This window comes from Schistocerca cancellata, chromosome 9 (assembly GCF_023864275.1).
Source record: "Schistocerca cancellata isolate TAMUIC-IGC-003103 chromosome 9, iqSchCanc2.1, whole genome shotgun sequence".
NCBI lineage: Eukaryota > Metazoa > Arthropoda > Insecta > Orthoptera > Acrididae > Schistocerca > Schistocerca cancellata.
Window position 1 is genome coordinate 14,161,388 of NC_064634.1, and position 12,628 is coordinate 14,174,015.

The 12,628-nt window shown below is 38.0% G+C and overlaps 1 protein-coding gene across 1 annotated transcript in view; it reads right to left on the reverse strand.

The window, feature by feature from the left end:
• Positions 1-6,005: 6,005 nt before the first annotated feature.
• Positions 6,006-12,628, reverse strand: part of LOC126100683 (serine/threonine-protein phosphatase 4 catalytic subunit) — a 36,642-nt gene continuing 30,019 nt past the window's right edge. The window contains exon 7 of the mRNA XM_049911300.1: positions 6,006-6,913. Within this exon, the coding sequence (XP_049767257.1) occupies positions 6,784-6,913 (130 nt within the window). The 3' untranslated portion in view covers positions 6,006-6,783. The remainder of the gene's footprint in view (positions 6,914-12,628) is intronic.

Below are 12,628 nucleotides of genomic sequence, written 5' to 3' on the forward strand. Positions count from 1 at the left end.
CGCATTATTGTGGCCAAGATAGACACAAAGCCCATGCCTACTACAGTAGTACAAGTTTATATGCCAACTACCTCTGCAGATGATGAAGAAATAGATGAAATGTATGACGAGATAAAAGAAATTATTCAGGTAGTGAAAGGAGACGAAAATTTAATAGTCATGGGTGACTGGAATTCGTCAGTAGGAAAAGGGAGAGAAGGAAACATAGTAGGTGAATATGGATTGGGGGGAAGGAATGAAAGAGGAAGCCGCCTTGTAGAATTTTGCACAGAGCATAACTTAATCATAGCCAACACTTGGTTCAAGAATCATAAAAGAAGGTTGTATACCTGGAAGAATCCTGGAGATACTAGTAGGTATCAGATAGATTATATAATGGTAAGACAGAGATTTAGGAACCAGATTTTAAATTGTAAGACATTTCCTGGGGCAGATGTGGATTCTGACCACAATCTATTGGTTATGAACTGCAGATTGAAACTGAAGAAACTGCAAAAAGGTGGGAATTTAAGGAGATGGGACCTGGATAAACTGAAAGAACCAGAGGTTGTAGAGAGTTTCAGGGAGAGCATAAGGGAACAATTGACAGGAATGGGGGAAAGAAATACAGTAGAAGAAGAATGGGTAGCTCTGAGGGATGAAGTAGTGAAGGCAGCAGAGGATCAAGTAGGTAAAAAGACGAGGGCTAATAGAAATCCTTGGGTAACAGAAGAAATATTGAATTTAATTGATGAAAGGAGAAAATACAAAAATGCAGTAAATGAAGCAGGCTAAAAGGAATACAGACGTCTCAAAAATGATATCGACAGGAAGTGCAAAATGGCTAAGCAGGGATGGCTAGAGGGCAAATGTAAGGATGTAGAGGCTTGTCTCACTAGGGGTAAGATAGATACTGCCTACAGGAAAATTAAAGAGACCTTTGGAGAGAAGAGAACCACTTGTATGAATATCAAGAGCTCAGATGGCAACCCAGTTCTAAGCAAAGAAGGGAAGGCAGAAAGGTGGAAGGAGTATATAGAGGGTTTATACAAGGGCGATGTACTTGAGGACAATATTATGGAAATGGAAGAGGATGTAGATGAAGATGAAATGGGAGATAAGATACTGCGTGAAGAGTTTGACAGAGCACTGAAACACCTGAGTCGAAACAAGGCCCCGGGAGTAGACAACATTCCATTTGAACTCCTGATGGCCTCGGGAGAGCCAGTCATGACAAAACTCTACCATCTGGTGAGCACGATGTATGAGACAGGCGAAATACCCTCAGACTTCAAGAAGAATATAATAATTCCAATCCCAAAGAAAGCAGGTGTTGACAGATGTGAAAATTACCGAACTATCAGTTTAATAAGTCACAGCTGCAAAATACTAACGCGAATTCTTTACAGACGAATGGAAAAACTGGTAGAAGCCGACCTCGGGGAAGATCAGTTTGGATTCTGTAGAAATGTTGGAACACGTGAGGCAATACTGACCTTACGACTTATCTTAGAAGAAAGATTAAGAAAAGGCAAACCTACGTTTCTAGCATTTGTAGACTTAGAGAAAGCTTTTGACAATGTTAACTGGAATACTCTCTTTCAAATTCTGAAGGTGGCAGGGGTAAAATACAGGGAACGAAAGGCTATTTACAGTTTGTACAGAAACCAGATGGCAGTTATAAGAGTCGAGGGGCATGAAAGGGAAGCAGTGGTTGGGAAAGGAGTAAGACAGGGTTGTAGCCTCTCCCCGATGTTATTGAATCTGTATATTGAGCAAGCAGTAAAGGAAACAAAAGAAAAATTCGGAGTAGGTATTAAAATTCATGGAGAAGTAGTAAAAACTTTGAGGTTCGCCGATGACATTGTAATTCTGTCAGAGACAGCAAAGGACTTGGAAGAGCAGTTGAACGGAATGGACAGTGTCTTGAAAGGAGAATATAAGATGAACATCAACAAAAGCAAACCGAGAATAATGGAATGTAGTCAAATTAAGTCGGGTGATGCTGAGGGAATTAGATTAGGAAATGAGACACTTAAAGTATTAAAGGAGTTTTGCTATTTAGGGAGTAAAATAACCGATGATGGTCGAAGTAGAGAGGATATAAAATGCAGACTGGCAATGGCAAGGAAAGCGTTTCTCAAGAAGAGGAATTTGTTAACATCGAGTATAGATTTAAGTGTCAGGAAGTCGTTTCTGAAAGTATTTGTATGGAGTGTAGCCATGTATGGAAGTGAAACATGGACGATAACTAGTTTGGACAAGAAGAGAATAGAAGCTTTCGAAATGTGGTGCTACAGAAGAATGCTGAAGATAAGGTGGGTAGATCACGTAACTAATGAGGAGGTATTGAATAGGATTGGGGAGAAGAGAAGTTTGTGGCACAACTTGACTAGAAGAAGGGATCGGTTGGTAGGACATGTTTTGAGGCATCAAGGGATCACAAATTTAGCATTGGAGGGCAGTGTGGAGGGTAAAAATCGTAGAGGGAGACCAAGAGATGAATACACTAAGCAGATTCAGAAGGATGTAGGTTGCAGTAGATACTGGGAGATGAAGAAGCTTGCACAGGATAGAGTAGCATGGAGAGCTGCATCAAACCAGTCTCAGGACTGAAGACCACAACAACAACAACTTCTTCGTGTCTACATATCTGCAATCTTCTGCCACTAGAGGGATCTGAATTTTAGCATCTAACATAACTATGCCATTGAGTGAGAAACGGCGTGCTGTAATCCAGTTTTGAATTTGAAGAGTTCATCCATGAATGGAGCACCCTCTTCTTGAGTACGACAGTGTCAGACCACACAGTGCTGCAATATCTGCAACAATCCAATGCCTAGGCTTCACTATGATTGATCATACTCCATACAGCCTTGACTTTGCTGTGATAGTGATGAAGGGGTGCCAGCAGAGGCAACATTATGGCTTGTAATACCACAACCCCTTGGGACCCTATACCCTATTCCAATCTCATCTCCACTCGCCTGAAGAGGGCATATATTTAATACTAGTAATTTATAAATATAATAGAGGGAAACATTCCACGTGGGAAAAATATATCTAAAAACAAAGATGATGTAACTTACCAAACAAAAGTGTTGGTATGTTGATTGATTGTGTGTCTATCAACATACCAACGCTTTCGTTTGGTAAGTTACATCAACTTTGTTTTTAGATATACTAGTAATTTACATTAGTTTAAACTTGTTTTGACATTGTGTCTCACCAGTATATGGAATGAACTAAACATGTTGGATTAAAAACTAATGTACTGTCGTAATTTACACACAATACAATCTTCAGGCACATGGTAGGAATGATTTCCCTATTGTAATTATGGAGTAATTAATGATTAAATTTCTGATATTTCCATGTCATAGAGAGACAGCTATTTTTATGTTTTGAAGCGAGAAATTGTTTGAATCCCTAATAAAAACATGACATGATGATTTTTGTCAGAATTAATCATACTCATGTTTTAATTGGTGTTAATAACTAGAACTGTAATTAAGACCATACAGAAATGTAAATTTTACTCATACAAAAATTAATTAGTTGCATCAAGGCCTTTCATTTGATAAAACTAATCACACTGTACACCTCAAAAAGTTAGCGTGATTTTTCTTTGAGTCAATTACTATATGCAAATTAACAAAATATATTGTTGGAACGATAAAACATGTAATTTATAATCTAATAAGGATTCTTTCCTGTCTTTGTATGGAATTATTCTCTTTTATTCTATGTAGTTTGGCAAGATGTATGTAAAAACTTTGTTATGTAAAATTCAATATGTAACAATGATAGCAATTGTTTAAAACCATATAAATATACGAGATTTGTACACCACCATACTTCAGTCTTAGGCTGAATTTTAATAGCATGTAATGAGACTTTCTTCAGTCATAGTGTAAATTGTTTTATAACTGGAAGACGGAAATTCTACAATGTACAACATGTTCACCACTGAGCATCTAGCATGCGAAATAAAAACCTTCGTAAACAAGAAAATATTCTACTAAAACTTATTTCGACCATTTCATAATATCCATGTGACGATGTAGTAACATCAAAATGAACCTATAGCAGCATCAAGCAGCAGCACCCCGGATTACAGAAGATACATATAATTACTTGCAAAATTTATACCAGCCTACTTGAACTTTGTTTAATTTTTGATATTTTGCTGTTAAAGCAGTAAAAAAGAAACAACCAACAAACTCGTGGAGGGTTAGCTGAATGCTGGTAATGTGTTTTAAAATAATTAGATAGTGACTGAACATTGTTTTTTCTCCATGTTTTATTACAGGCTCTATCAACAAAGTGGTCTCATTAGGAGAAACATGTCCATTGCCAGAGTGATTATGTTGACAAATAAATATGTAGACATGAAGAATAAAGACATAAGATGTTAATAATAATGTTTGTGATGCTTAAAAGCTTTAAGAGTTTACATAAAAAATTTGGATGCATTACTTTTCAGCACGCACGCCCTCATACATCCACAATACTGTTTTTAATATATCCACTTACAATAAAACCCACACCCAATTTCCCACCTGCTTGTTTTCCTGTAGTACAAGATTTTAATTTAGTAACATTACTATAGCCTACCTGATGTTGAGTAATGAATTTTGTAACTGCATTACCCTATCTTCAAATCCTAATTCTGCCATTTAATGTTCTAAATAAAAAGCAGTAGAAGAGATTGGTTTCCGACTCTCACGTGGCACCAAGATCTTCGACAACCCTTCGCAATGTAGAGCTCATGCAGGATATGGTGGCTGATGTGCAGTGGCCAGTTTTCATCCAAAGTGCTGGGTGAGTTCATTCGTTTGTTCGGAAGGGGGAAGCCCATAATCGTTTTCCACCTTTCGGCAGGTCACGGATGACAGAATCGAGGCGCACAGTCTGCAGTCTTTCTCAAACAATTTTACGGAAACTAATCGATGAAAATAATTTCATTTTTGCTTCACTTAAGCTTTATATGTAAGGTTCGTGACATTGTACCGGTTTCTTTAATAGTCATTATTATTGTGATATTTACATGAAATTAAGACACTGTGCGAAATTTGGGGAAGTGTGCAATGAAAAATGGAGGTCACTATGATTCTGCATTTGTTGGATATTACATAATATGTTGTTGTATATGAAATTTGGGTAACATATTGAATTTTACTTTAGACTTGGGGTTGGTATCTGCCTGTCACCAATCTTGAGGAAACTGTTCTGATGTAGCACTCATTTGCAATCGCGCAATAAAGCCAGAGTGAAATATCGACAACATTCCTCATATTTCATAAATGGTTTCAGATATCGAAATGAGATTTTGGCAATTGTGTCTGCACAACATATTAGTGAGGTCAGACAGTGTAAACTCTGCTGTGTTTAGGCACAAAAAGCAAATTTTGACATGGCAACCAGAGAAATATGTAAGTTTCACTCAAAATTAACAACTCATGATGCTTCTCTGAAAGTTACAAATGTTTAATAAGCCAGGCGAAAATAAATTGCTGCATTTTCGGCAGAATTCTTTTTTGGGTGACAGTAGGTCTTTTTGAATGGTCACCATGCAAGTGTGGGCGTTGATGGGGCCCACTTAAAATTTGCAAAAAATGTGAGCATAGGCTTCAGTTCAGAATGGCGTGTTCCTCTCCAACACTTGACATATCTCCTACAGTGCTCTGAGCAAGCCCTCACCACTGCTGCTCTCTTCACACTTCCCTAACCGACTGCACATCTAGCGACCACAGCATTTTGCATGCACTGTACACTAGGTTGCCTGCCAGATTCCACAGTTTCAAGAGATATGAAACAATGCTGAACAGTCTCAGCTGCAAATCAGATTGTTAACACTACTTAGTGTCATTTAACACAATTAACGGAAGTGATATTTTTTAAATAAAAAAGGGACATTAAGTTAAATGTACTTGTAGAAGCACTGTTGCTGCTTTCAGCACCTTAGTCTAATTACAGAATGTATGTAAGTTATGTTGGTGGAAGGAGTATAATGAAAAACAGCATTTTATACAATCAATATATTTACGACACCATGCCACACTGCAATATAGTTCACACTTAACCTGTGAAAAGTGTTTTTATAACCATTTATGTCTGAAAAAACTTGGTAACTACTATAAAGTGGAGTAAAAACAAAAAAACTTGATATCAGTAGCTTCTTGCAATTCACATGAATTATATGGACAGGGCACAATTTTTTTTTAATTGAATGTCCTGATGTCTGGAACATCTTCAGAGTATGGTAAACGTATGTACATGAGTTATCTACAACAGAGACAAGGAACAATAAAGTCTGGAAAGAAGTGGGAAATAGGGCGGCTTCTTGATGTTACTGAAAATGAACCAGTCCAGAGATCTTCCAAAGAAACCTGTCCTTTCACTATGGTGTATGATAGTTAGCAAAAGTACATTACATCTTGTTGCAATCATATTTTAATTTTAAATGCATGAACAAAAGACAATGATCAAGTTTTGGAAATGATTTGTCGTAATTTTTTACACATGGAAAAATTTCACATTTGTTATTTAGAACATAACTTTATCAGCCTTATTATCAAACTTCATCTCAAAAACATCTTACATAAAAATGAAAACAAATATTTATTTAAAAAAAATTTATAACAAAAGCCAGAAATCACATTTATTCTGAAGATGATATTTAATAAAATAATCCACATTCATACTATTTCTTTACATATCAAGTACACAGATGAAATGACTTACGTCCCAATCTCAAACTGACATCATGCACACATGAATGAACTTAAACACTAAAACACTTCAGAGGAAGTAGTCAGCTTGTGGTTTCTTTGATGGTATTCCTCTACTTTCCTGTGGTGCAGCCTCAAAAATTGTGAAGTCTCTTTGTAGATGCTCACTGAGTTCCAAAATTGCTGCAACATTCCCACATCTGAAAAAGCAATAATAATGTGAGAACTCTGCAAATAAGTGAACACTTCTCTAAACAGTGACACGATCAGCAGCACAAGCCATGTTGCTGGTATTGACAAGAACTTTCTGACAGATACGATATAGAAAAAAATTGTTACGCTAACACCTACTGTTAATGCTATGCAGTAATGTAATTGTATGGAAAAGTTATGTCAAATTAACTCCAGTAGAATGAAAATAAATATTTTCTATGCATAAATTAAAAGGGAAAGTATAAAGGCATCCCAGTGCCAACTAGGCCACAACACATGACGAATGGGCCTAATTATGAAGAGAGTTGTGTGTTGTAATACAGTGTTTATAACTTCACAATGCAAGAATATTACCTTCAAACAATATGCGTACCAACTGTGGGCTATCTGACATACAAACAGGGGGGGGAGAGAGAGAGAGAGAGAGAGAGAGAGAGAGAGAGAGTGTGTGTGTGTGTGTGTGTGTGTGTGTGTGTGTGTGTGTGTGTGTGTGTCTGCGTCTGCACATCCGTTCGTCCATTCTGCTTGTTATGTTAATGCTTACTGGAGTAAGCATGTGATCAGAAAAGGGCATTTTCTGTATAAATTTCAACCATTCTGTCAGAAATGTGACCTACTCATTAATGAAGACAGACGCGTTTTGTCACAGTTACTCTCTTATTAGACATTGGTACTGTACTTATACCTGCCATTTGTCTCAAGGTTTGCTCAGTGACTAAATAGAGAAGGGCCAGGCTACAAATCAAAAGGTTTGGTTTTCTATTCCCTGTTCTAATATTTTTTTTCTGTCACTTATCGTTTCTTTCACTTCTGATAACAATTTGCTAATATGAAAAATGCTGAGCTGTACCGCCATTTGGAGTCCCAAGCTAAAATCTAGGTTGCCCCCCAGTGACTGGATGAGGAAGTTAACTGAAAGATCAGACAGAAATGGCATACCACCTACAACAAGACTATGCTCAGTGTAGCACTACGCCGTTTACTAACTCAAATTTTAAAACAATGTTTGTATGCGCACGCAAGTGTGAGTGTCTTATGCCTTCCTCTGCTATTTTCTTGTGGAGTAATTGTTATTGCTATATACTGGGTGTCTCTCCTGAGAGTTGTCAGACATTTTTTCTGGTGTTTTCACGAATACCTGCAACTTCGTTTTTGCAATGTATAGCTCATGTCAGCCCAAACAAATACTGCTCATTGGATGTGCTCAGCACTAACAGAATACATCAGTTTGTTTCTCATTACCCACATGCACTCATTCTGACCATAAATGAATATTCCTTACACCAGGCAACAGAGATTCACTCAGTTTGACAAACATAGTGTGTACTGCAATAGTGACACTGTATCTTTATATCTTGAATCCAAGAACATATTTTTTTTAAAACTAAGTTGCCAATGTAGCTGAAACCTAATTTCGTGAGAATGTACACAGATTACGTCACTTCCAGGCAGCAAAGAAACACTGACAGATTGAATGGTGACAATTTTTGGTGCCAGGTACCTCACACTAAAGTAGCTCTGAAAGCAATCGATATGAATTTATGACATGTTACTATGGTGCCAGTTGTCAGAATAATGCTGAACACTGATGTGCTGTAGTTTGAGCAGCTCTGATTAACACTCGCCAGTCGATTGGCAGTAAGGGAGGTCAGATGGCATTGAGTAAAGACATGTGGGATGTCAAAATTTTATCAGTAGTCTATTGAAGTATTTGTAATAAAGTTCCCGAATTTACTGCCCTCCGGGAAAGTTCTCACACTAAAATTATTCTTGGGACCGAGAGCTGGCTGACACCCAAAGTTGAAAGTTCTGAGATATTTAGCGTGTCGTGGTGTAATGCGTATCAGAAAGACAGATTAGAGGCCATATGGGGTGGGGTGGAGGAGTGTTCATTGCAGTTCACAAAAATAGTCTCTCCATTGAGGTAGAAGTTCAGAGGGGCAGTGAAGTTACCTGGTTACGTATAACAGGGGTAGGTGAATCCAAGTTAATTGTTGGATGTTTTTACTGGCCACACAATTCCCCTGCGACAGTTCTAGAGTCATTTGAAGAAAGTCTATGGTCAATAGCGTGTAAACACTCAGATCAGCAAAACTGGTGGGAGGCAACTAACATACCGAGCATAGACTGCGATTCATTGTGGCGGAATACAGACGGAGAGTCATGTGAAATACTTCTGACAACATTTTCTGAAAACTGTCTTTAGTAACTAGCTTGAATCCCACAAGCCACGGAAATATCTTAGACCTTTTAGCTATAAATAGGCTGGACCTTATCAAAAATGTCAGTATAAAGCAAAGACTAGTGATCATAATGTCATTATAGCAACAATGGTTAATTAGACAGTGAACTGACATCACTTAGTTTTAGTAAGATGGATGTAGAGGAATTATGGACGAAGTTCAAGCAGATTGTAAATCATAGTCTAGAGTTGTGTGCTTAGTACGTATATAAAGGATGGAAAAAGAGTCATCATGGTTTAATTACGAAATTCGGGAGATGTTGAGGAAGCAGAAGCTGCTGAACTCTCGGTTCAAATGAGAATGCACAAACAACAAGAAACAAAGGTTAGTAGAGATTTATGCATCTGCGAAAAGATGCATGTGTGAATCTTACAACAGCTACCACCGTCACACCTTAGTAAAAGGTCTGGCAGAGTGTCCGAGAAAATTCTGGGCCTATGTAAAATTGCTACGTAGATATAAGTCTTCCACTCATTCCCTTGTTGACCAGTCTGGTGTGACACAAAGATAGCAAAACAAAAGCCAAAGTTTTAAATTTCACGTTCAAAAAGCCGTTCACACAGGAGAAATGTACAAACATACCATCAATTTACAATCAGATGGACTCCCATATGGGCAACATAATAATAAGCAACCCTGGCATAGTGAACCAACTGAAAGATTTGAAAGCAACCATATCTTCAGTCTGGGTGGAATCCCAATTTGATTTTACGATGAGTACTCTATGCCATTAGCTCCTTATCTAGCCTGACTATCATGAATATCTCGCTGAGCACAAGCACAGGTGAGTATGTAAGACGAGTGTAAGAATGGATCCACAAAATTACAGACCAATATCCCCAACTTTGGTTTGCTGCAGAATCCTTGAACATATTCTCAGTTCAAATATAATGAAGCTTCTTGAGACTAAGAAGCTTAGGTCCAAGAATCAGCACGGTTTTAGAAATCACCGCTCATGCAAAACTCAGCTTGTCCTTTTCTCATGATATACTGTGAACTATGAATTAAGGGCAACAGACAGACACATATTTCTAGATTTCTGGAAGGCATTTGACACACAAGCTGCCAACAAAGGTATGAGAATATGGAATAAGTTCACAGATATGTGAGTGATTCGAAGACTTGTTAAGTAACAGAACCCAGTGTGTTGTCCTTGATAGCGAGTGTTCGTCACAGACAAGGGTATCGTCAGGAGTGCCCCAGGGAAACGTGATAGGACCGGTGTTGTACTCTATATAGATACACGATTTGGCAGACAGGGTTGGCAACAATCTGCAGTTGCTTGCTGATGAAGCTATGATGTATGGTAAGGTGTCTAGCTTGAGTCACTGTATGAAGATACAAGACAACTTAGACACAATTTCTAGTTGGTGTGACAAATGGCAGATAACTGTGGAAAAGTTTAAGTTAATAAGGCTGAGTTGGAAGAACAAATCCGTAATGCTCGGATACATTATTACTGGTGTCCTGCTTGAGACAGTCAAGTTGTTTAAATATCTGAGCATAATGCTGCAAAGCAATATAAACTGGAACGAGCTTGTGAGACCTATGGTAGGGAAGCTGAACAGTCAACTTTGGTTTATTGACAGAATTTTGGGAAAGAGTGGTTCACATGTAAAGGAGATCCGTACCATGTCAGTCAGACTGGAGGAAGATATTGAAGAAATTCACAGATGGGCTCCTAGATTTGCTACCGGTAGGTTCGAACAACACATATTACGGAGATGCTTCAGCAACTCAAATGGGGAACCCCTGGAGGTGGTGCAGGGTACCCTCCATATACACACCATGTGACTGCCTGCGGAGTATCTGTGTGGATGGATGTGAATGCATGTGGATAGCCACATGTGTAAGGGCCTATTCTGATATGATGAGGGGCTTGGGTTTGGTCCTGACCCTATTCATTTGTATTTCTTCTCTCTACTTTTAATTTTGAGAATAGACAATAACTGTCATTATTACATTACTAACAAAATACATGACAAAGAGTTAAAATACAACTGGTTTCATTTTTAATAGGCAGAAGGAGTATACATCTCTGTTTGTTAGATTGCAACTTATGATTTTTACAAGTGATACCCATCATAGAAACACTGGCAACAATGTTAACTGATATTTTCCGACAACTGCAACATACTGTGTACAATCAGATCAGATGGAACGAATAAATAAATAAAAAAAAGAACTGTTTTTGCACCATGAACAGTGTAAGGCGGACACCTTGCCACAGTGACAGGTTCCAGTATAGCCAAATTCAGTGTTTTTTTCCCTATTTTTCCATCAAATATGTCAACATAATTTCATACTCAACAAAAATTTAAAGAAACGAAATTATCGTATGACTTATACTGACCCCAAGTGTGCCAATCTACCATCATACCCGCTCGGCTGTCTGAGCGCTATGAAAACTGGTGCCACTTTAGTGGGTGATAGCTAAATTTATCTCGTTTGATTTTTGAAGATATCTCCTGTATGATGACGCACTGTGGTTCCAGACTTTAGTGTGAGGTAGGTGGTACTTCAACCTACATCACTATTCAGTATGGTCTCCAGTCCCCATTCCCAAACCTGTGCCTCCCCTTGTGAGAAAAAGTGTTCTGTCTTGAAATTTGTTTATAAAAGGTGCCAAAATAAAGGAATTATCCTGAACAAACAAGACAGCAGTTAAAGAAGAACGAAAATTTTAGATTTTCATGAAAAAAAATGAAACATAAAAAGTGACCAATGGTTTATTTAAACAAAATGTGGATTCATAAATATTACGTTGTGAATAAAAGCCAGGGAAGTTATAGTGCCTGAGGAGTACTGTCAAACAAAAGTGCCTATACACGTCCAACTTCTGTGCTATGCAGGGCACTGGCATACAGATGTGTAGCATGTGATTGTGCTCCACTTGTAAAAGTACTGGAGTGTAGGCTATTACTACCTCCTCTTTTCTCGAGTGTAAACATGACAGTACTGCCACCCTGACTGAAGTTCACTTTGCCTGTTTCTACTTGCATATAACGGTAGTGTATCATCTAACAGTAGTGTATCATCTTTCTACAACAGATAACACCACTGTCTCCTCTAACCACACATTATTATCAAAAATTACACTCATAACTTTCCACAGGATTCTGCACTGATACTCAACAACATCTGTCCTTCCCATTAATATTTTTCACCCATGAACAACTGAATCTTTCAGCACTGCACTCTATGAAAATTTACTGCATTTACAAAGATATCTTTTCAAAGGCAACATTAGCAGTTTTGGAAGTACTGTGTGTTCCTTATTCTTATAGTAGTTAAATATATTAAAACAAACGGAGCCTTTCTGGAAATCATCCAAGGCTGTTACTTGCTTCTTGCTTGGGCACTTCTTTCCAGGTGCCTACAGTTCTGTTGTGCCCCTCTCATCATAATCTACAGTGTACTGTTCTCTCCTCATCTCTCTCTCTCTCTCTCTCTCTCTCT